Genomic DNA, 8719 nt, shown 5'->3' on the forward strand with positions numbered 1-8719 from the left:
TGTAACTTTTTTGTGGCTTTTTCTTGGACAATATGTAAGAAAATAACTCTAATCTAGGAAAAACTGGAAATTCTCATCGAGCAACCTGAAAACTGATACCACTTGATAGAGGCGAGGGTCCCGATCTTTCGATGAGATGATAACTATCGATTTGGTGGAGACGACTTTGATGATCCGACTATAAACGTGCACGACGTTGCGCCTTAGCAATCGCTAAACCAATCTCCTAAGGTTACCGATGATGCCGGAATCACGATCAGCCTGACCACGAAGGTCTATTCATGCAAGCAATGAAAGAACAAGCAAGAATATGATAATGCAATCTAAATGTTACGAATATAGATGAAGTATTGATAAAGGCGGGGATCCGAAAGCGGTCTTGGTCTGGTCGTTGGACACAAACGAAGTACACGAAGTTGCAATGGCTAACTTTTAACTAAACAAACCTCAGGAAAAAGCTACTAGATGGATCTACTTATATAGGAGCAAGGGGTCGCGGCCAAGGAGGTGGGAGGACATCCCAAGGCAGCCTAAAACTAACCCTAGGTCGTACAAGGATCATGGGCCCAAGTGGAGGTGATGCGACACATTTGGGCTTGTAGTTTGACTCAGATTCTACTGCAACGTCAGATTGTTTCGTCCATAACTCAAAGCTCCAGACGAATTTGAAGGTGAATCCAATTGTGTTGTAAAGAGCATGAAATCTACTTTCAAACAAAAAAAGAATCACCCAATTCGAAGTCTGTATGAAAAAGTTGTTGGCATTTTGAGTCAGGTATGTTTGTGCAGTCCGAATCTGAATCCAGAACGTGAGAGACTTGGACTCTATCTTCTCTTGGCCCAAAATTGACGTGAGAGGACTTTTTGAACAGCACATAAACTTCTCTTTTCCCCTTATATTCATATTTGCATTGTACAAATGTCCCATACACCTGCAATTAAACGTGTCATAAATGTTTTGTGAAGTATTTTTGTTCTGGATGGCATAAATAAATTACTGCATAGTTTGCATTAGAAATTATCTCACAAATATACATGTATGCAATATTTTTGGTTATATTCAAAGTAGTCATGTCTTCGTCAACGAATCATTCCCTGTAGCAATCATTGCCGATCGAACAAGATCGTTCGCGCTAGGAGACAGTCTCAAGCGAACGGTTTGGTGTTAGCTATTTCTCTTGGCCCATCCTGTAGGGACCCAGACGGCCGAAAACCAAAAAAGACCAGACATATCCCATCTGCATGTTGTTGCACGTAAAAAACCACAATACCTAGAAAACAAAAAGAAACAAAATGATAAAAACTAAAAAATCCTTGCTTTCTCTCAAAGAAAAAAACCCTTATTAAAAATAGAACAAAAAATTGGCATGCTTGTGAAACTAAAAAACATGCCATATCTTAAAAGCAAAACAAGATGAAAACCAACCAATTATGTAAGAAACTAACTTGCCATTTTTCCATAAGACATTGGCAAAAAATAAATGAAAACAACATTATGAAAAACCTCTTACAAAAATAATCAAATTTTCCATGGGATGTTTCAAAACATAAAGTTGCCATGGTGTAAAAAGGATTTTCCAAATGTTTTGTTGAAAGATCTTGTACAAAAATTGGAATTTACCAAGTTTTGTTCGGTCTAAACTTTCCATCGTCCAAAAGAAATAAATGAACTTCCTGCAACACCCAATGTGCCATTGTCCAAAAAATATAGTTGACATGGTACAAAAATAAATAAATTTGCCATGGTGCAAGTTTAACTTTTCCATAATTCAAAAATAAATTTTGCATGGTTATAAAAGGGAGCAATGTTATTCATACGTACGAGTTCTACAAAAAGATTATGTACTAGTTCATTCTTGCGACGGTTACCAAAAATCAAGGGGGTAGTTACCAAGCTGAATAAACATAATATGTAAGGATTTCGTAGCAGCTGTACTTAAGAAAAGGATTTTTGTCAAAAAAAATTCCATGGTCCATATAATAAATTTGCCATTGTACTTAAAATAAAAATGCCATGGTCCATAAGTAACTTTGACATGGTAAAAAAAAGTTTGCGATGGTAAAAGAAAAATTGCCAAGGTCTAGAAATAAAAATTGACATTAAAAAGGAAATTTAAGATGATACATAAAGTAAATTTGCCATGAACATAAATTAAACTTTCCATCTCCATAAACTAATTTTCCATGCATCTACCAAAAAGAAAAAAATGCAATGTTTCAAAAAATAAATAAATTGCCATGTACTAATTAACACAAATGACATAGTATAAATAATAAAGTTTTCCATGATAACTACAAATAAAATATCATGGTATTTAAGTAAAAATGTCATGCCTAATTAAGTTCGTTTTGCCATGATCTAAATAATGAAATTTCCATTCTACCTAAAGAAATTACATTTGCCATGGTGCACAAAAAGAAGATTGTCATGATCCATTAAAAAATGATGTTTCCATGATAAATATACTAAGTTTGCCTTGGTCCCATAGAAAACAATATTTTCCATGTTGCGTAAACAAAATAAATTTTGCCATGGTCCTTGTAGTAAAATTTCCATGATCAATAAAAAATGTATTAAGCAATAGTTCATGACTAAAGATTGCCATGGTCCGTACACACTACTTTTTCACATGATATACAAACTAGATTTGGCATCATTACATCGGAAAAGAAATTTTGCATGTTGCAAAAAGAAGAAACATGAATTTGCGATGGTCATAAAAAGTAAAATTGCCGTGATCCGTAGAACTACATTTGCCATGCTACATCAATTAAATTGCCATGGTCCAATAAAATTAAAGTTTTCCATATTCCAAAGAAAGGAAAATTGCCACGATCAGCAAATGAGAAATTTTGCCATGATATCTTGAAGAAAAGAGTTTGCCATCAGATGTTACATAAAAATTGCGATGTACTACCTCGGTCCTGGTTTATTGGTCCCCGTTGTAACCTATGCCAAATTTTGACCATAAATTTAACTAATAAAATGTACATGCATGTCACAAAAAATTATACCATTGAAAACTTTGTTCAAATACGAATCCAACGATATAATTTTTGTTGACATGCACTAAGTTAAATGTTTGGTCAAAATTTAGCACAAATTACAAAGAAGACTAATAAACTAGGACGGAGGTAGTAGGTATATGAATTTTAACACCGGATTCCATAAAAACTATTTCTGCCATGGCAAAACTTGGAGATATGCCAATTTTTTTTTGTTTCTTTGAAACAAAACATGGCAACTATAATGAAGTTGTCATGGGCAAATACGGGATTTTATGTTAACTACAAAAAATAAGGCAAACTTATGTATTTGCCCCCAAAAAAGTTTATTAGACTATGCTTGTTTTCCCCTTTTCAGTAAGGGGAACTAGAATTCCAATGAACCCGAACAAGTTGGCCACGCATGATACACTAGAAGGCGTTTGTCCCATTGTGTTGTTTTAGCATGATATTGTCATGATAAGTTGGGCTTACTGCAGGATGTTTTGATACAGAACAGGGTTACCAAAGCTCATGACCAAACAAGCACAGGGGACTGCTACTGTTTTGATTTTATGTAGAGTTCGTTGCAGCCATAATTTGTATTTTTTTTTTAACACAATACAGACGCAAGCGCTTATATAAACGCGCATACACTCATCCATATAAACGCACACACGCACACCCTACCTCTATCAGCATTTTCAAGAGACTGAACCGGCATATCATCTTGAGATTTTACGAAGTCACCGTAGGCGCCTCGTAATCGATGGAAATATCTCTTCCTACCGAAAGCATATCATCGGAAATCCTGAAATAAATTCAGGATAAATGCGAGCACCAGAACTTGAACCCTGGTGGGCTGAGGATACCATCCACCTAACCATCTCAACCACAATTTGTATTTAATATGTGTCCATCCGGTTCGCAAACATGTCAATTTCAGGCTAGACATTTTTGGTGGAAGGGGCCCGTTTCTCGTCAAAACGAGATTGGGGATGTTTATTTCTTCGGGAGTGTTAATTTTTATGACCCCCCCCCCCCATCCCACACATACATGCAACACATTCACATACCCTTTTTTAACATTGTACAGACGGAAGCGCTCATAGGTACGCACATACACTCATCCCTATGAACTCACACAACACCATATTCCTGTGAGCACCTTCGAGAGACTCAGCCGGCATATCATCTTGAGATTTACAAAATCCTCTTAGGCGCCTCGTCATCGACGGGAGCTTCTGCTCCCACTGAAATTGCATCGCCAGAAATCCTAAAATAAATTTAGGAATAATACGAACACCAGGACTTAGAACCCTGATGGACAAGGATACCACTGTCCCTCTAACCATCCAACCACATGTTGGTTCGCGCATTCACATACCCTTGAGCAACGCAAGAGCATCTCCTATCATATTTGTACAGACAGAAAAAACTACTAAAAGCACTCGCATGCATAATGCGTGTAAATTATTATAAGCACCTTCGCCTAACTGAAGTTACAAATAGACATACACTAGGAGAGTATACTACTCCTCTGCAAGCGCTGGCCGGATCACCCGTGATCCATGCGAATGTCAAACGTAATCTGCCAGAGTTAATGCAACCGGTTAGGAGCTGTATAGCATATGATGCCTGCATGGAGTGGTTGTTGGCGTTGTGGGTATTTTCCACGCAATGAACAAGTCCGGCGAGGACAGCACGGCGGAAGCCGATCAGACCGACGGCGCGCAATCAGTGAGATAAATCCCAACTTGATCCGTCGAACGTCGCTGCTTGAGCTGTCCGGTGGATATTGGCGTGCATGACAACGTGCTCCGCCCACGAAACGCGGCCGTGCTTATACGTCATTGCCTTCGTCGTCGTCGTCGTCTCGTCCGGGACGACCTATAAGAATGCCACCCGGCCGTAACCCAGCCGGAGAAAACAACACACGAGACACGACACGAAACGACCATCTATCCAGTTAGTGGCTAGTGCGAAAAGAAGATGGCGACTAAGCTCGCAGCGCTCGTCGTCTTGGTCGCGTTCCTCGCTGGGCCCGCGGCGTGCGAGGGCACCTACATTTGCTTCAACGGTTGGCTGAGGCTTCCTAGCATCCTGGACAAGCTGCTCTGTCCTCGCGGCTCCGGCACTCGGCGGGAGCCGGTCCCTTCTCCCTCGGGGTCAGGGCTCAGCTACGGCTATTACAGCACCAGCTGCCCTAGTGCGGAGAAGATCGTTAAGGAAGCCGTGAAGAAGGCCGTGGATAAGAACCCCGGCATTGGCGCGGGGCTCGTCCGTCTCTTCTTCCATGATTGCTTCGTTCGGGTACGTACATACAGCTCGTCGATTAAGCTTATTATATATACTAATAACTGCATTGTCGTTTCACAAGATGACCATGTTCATTGTTATCCAGGGGTGCGATGCTTCCGTCCTCCTCAACACAACCAACTCCAATAACGAGACGGAGAGGGAAGGCCTTCCCAACATGAACAGCCTACGAGGGTTCGAGGTGATCGACGAGGCCAAGACGGCGATCGAGGCCGCCTGCAACAATACAGTCTCATGCGCGGACATCGTCGCCTTCGCCGCCCGCGACGCATCCTACTTCCTCAGCAACGGCAGCATCAATATCCCGATGCCAGGCGGCCGCTACGACGGGCGCGAGTCCTTCGCCAGCGAGACCGACCAGCTGCCCGGGCCCTTCTCCAACGTCGCGGAGCTTAACGCGAGCTTCGCAGCCAAGGGGTTCACCCTCGACGAGATGGTCACGCTCTCCGGCGCGCACACCATCGGCCGCGCCCGCTGCATGTTCTTCTCCAGCCGCTTCTCTGAGATGAACCAGACATATGCCGCCAACCTCAGGGCCGAGTGCAGCAACAACGGCGACACCAACGTGAACCAAGACAATGTGACCTCCAACGTCCTGGATAAGCAGTACTACCAGAACGTGATCGACAACAAAGTGTTGTTCACCTCGGACGCCGTGCTCAACTCGACAGAAACGAGAACGCAGGTGATAGACAACGCGGACAAGCCCGGAGAGTGGGAGAGGAAGTTCGAGAAAGCCATGGAGAAAATGGGGAAAATCAAAGGCGACCAGCAAGGCCTGGAGATCAGGAAGGTATGCTGGAGAGTCAACAACGTTGGCCAGTATTAATGCGTGGTGGCTGGCTGGCTCTATGGCGGGATCGCCTGATGGACGAGATGTAACTTCGTCTAGCTACTGTCATTGTTGGTTTTTTTGTACTAAAACTCGGTGTGTGTGTGTGTGTGTGTGTGTGTGTGTGTGTGTGTGTGTGTGTGTGTGTGTGTGTGTGTGTTAATAAAGATATAAGTATCAAGTAAATGTGTATGTTCAGTACTTCAGTTCACCTACGACTATTTTCCTGGTTGTTTCTGGCGATTAAAAACTGACAGGAGATCAGAAAAATGCATTCATTTTCTCATTTGGTCTTAACAAATGACTGAACCAATAGTTACAGTCATTTTTCTCGAAAAAAACGCCACAAAAATTGATTTATTATTCGTCAAAGGAAAAAATCCTCTCCAAATATACCCCTCTTTTTCTAGAATGCTCTCCAAATATACCTTTTTTAGGGGCAAACACAGTCATTTTACATCACAATGCAAGGCACAATACTTGTGTCATTTGGTTGTAAGAGCCAAATATGGCGACCATGCTCAGGGACAGCCAGCTTTGCTTTTACAAAATTATGTGCTTCAGTGTTTGAAGCCCTTCCCTCGTGAATAAACCGGACCTCCGTAAAGGCTCCGCGGCAAGCTTCTATCTTCTGCAGAATCGAGCCGTAGACTCCTCTGCCCCTTCGTTAATTTGCTTCGTCAATCGTCACTTGTGATGCCTCACATGCAATGACAAGGTTTTGCACATTCAAATCAGTGGCTAGGGTCAATGCTTAATATGCCAGCGGTTCAAGGGTTCCAGATCCATGCAATCATCAATCACACGTGCAGAAGACCCCAAGTATACGCCCTTGTTATCCCGGCAACATGCCGCCACCGCACCATTTCTTCTGTTTTTGGCAATCCCTTTGTCTACATTGATCTTCACAAAACCCATAGGTGGCGGGATCCATCTGGACACCCTTGGGGGCACCGCTGCAGCATACTTCAGTGGTCTTGCGTTAGTGATCTCTAGGTCCGCCAGGCAACGCACGATGAAGCCGTGAATGGAGAACGGACTCTGAAAATGGCTTGTGTATCGTCTTGCGCCAAGCACTCCAAATAGCCCATAAGGTGATCAGTACCTTTGTCAACTCTTGGCCGGGGTCATTCCCCTTTTCGAAAAAAGAAACCTTTGTCAACTCTTGATGTGATATCGATCCCATCATACTATAAAACAACCACTTCCTTGCATGCGGCCATGCGGGCACTTGTTCATGCTGTCATGCACATATCCTTAGTGAGTGACTCGTCGACAGGCGCCCATACACACCTTGCCAAGGTGCAGTCCAGCATATGGAGTGATGCCATTTACCATCTGAAGCATAACACAACTCACAACACGGCGAGGTTGCCATTTGTCGTCGATGCAACTCTACACTAGAAGGTAGCGACCGCTAGGTAAGGCGCCAAGGGAACACCCTTACCTTCAACGGTACTTTTGTCTTCCGTAGCCTTGATCAAGTCTTCTCTGATCTATTGGAGCTTGTGCTCGGTTGCCCTTCTAGCCAATCCTTCTATACTTTTTTCCTTGGGACTAACAACTTGTATGCCGATCTGACAGAGAAGACCCCTATTTTTTTCATGATGCCAAGACAGAAATCTTCCTGTTGGACAATGCTTAATGGTATATTACAAATTGCCTTAATGTCCATGGGCAGGAAATATATCGCTAATTCTCCTCTGTTCCACCATCCCGATGTGTGGTCAACCAGTTCTGACACCATCTCCGGGGGTTATCTGAAACAGCGGCACCGGAGCCAGTCTTTCTGTCTGAGGGATTCAGTTGTTAGTCTCGCGTAGATTGTCCATTGCCTATTCCATGGATAATCCCCAACGTCAAAATATCTCTTCCTTCCACTAAAGATCGCCACGCGTGGGAAGGGGACGAGCCCAAAGTTGCTTGCATAATGTCAATGTTAGGAAAATATACAGATATGAGGATCTTACCGCTAAGTAATTTCAGTGTTTGCAGAATTCTCCACACTTGATGTGCTAATAAGGCCAAGTTGAAAAGCTCAATGTCTCTAAAGCCTAAGCCCCCACTACTGCAAGAATGCCCGAATCTGAATCTACAACATGAGAGACTTGGACTCTATCTTTTCTTGGCCCAAAGTGAAGTGAGAGGACTTTTTGAACAGCACCTAAACTTCTCTTTTCCCCTTATCTTCATATGTGGATTGTACAAATGTCCCATACACCTACAATTAGACATGGCACAAAAGTTTATGAAGTATTTTTGTCCTGGATGACATAAATAAATTATTGCATAGTTTGCATTAGAAATCACCTCATAAATATACATGTATACAATATTTTTGGTCATATCCAAGGTGGTCATGTCTTCATCATCCTCCCCTTCTTGAAAACAAAGCCGTCCTCGGCGTTGCTTAATCTGAAATGTGGCTAACAAAAGAGACAATGTGTACATGTTGTATATGTATATGTCATCCATTTTTAACTTTCCTTGGTTTTTGCACAATTGACACATGTATACATGAGTAATTTTCATAGTTCATAAAATCTGAAGCCGAAATATTATCACAAGAAGTAGAAGGCATGA

At 42.3% G+C, this 8719-nt stretch overlaps 1 protein-coding gene across 1 annotated transcript; it reads left to right on the forward strand.

Moving 5' to 3' along the window:
* Positions 1-4895: 4895 nt before the first annotated feature.
* Positions 4896-6347, forward strand: LOC125548670 (peroxidase 2). Its single transcript, XM_048712230.2, has 2 exons — positions 4896-5298; positions 5390-6347. The coding sequence occupies exons 1-2, from the start codon at positions 4978-4980 to the stop codon at positions 6131-6133; spliced, it is 1065 nt and encodes a 354-aa protein (XP_048568187.2). The 5' UTR covers positions 4896-4977; the 3' UTR covers positions 6134-6347.
* Positions 6348-8719: the final 2372 nt, after the last annotated feature.

This window comes from Triticum urartu, chromosome 3A, assembly GCF_056163025.1.
Source record: "Triticum urartu cultivar PI428250 chromosome 3A, HENAU_Tu73, whole genome shotgun sequence".
NCBI classification, from domain to species: Eukaryota; Viridiplantae; Streptophyta; class Magnoliopsida; order Poales; family Poaceae; genus Triticum; species Triticum urartu.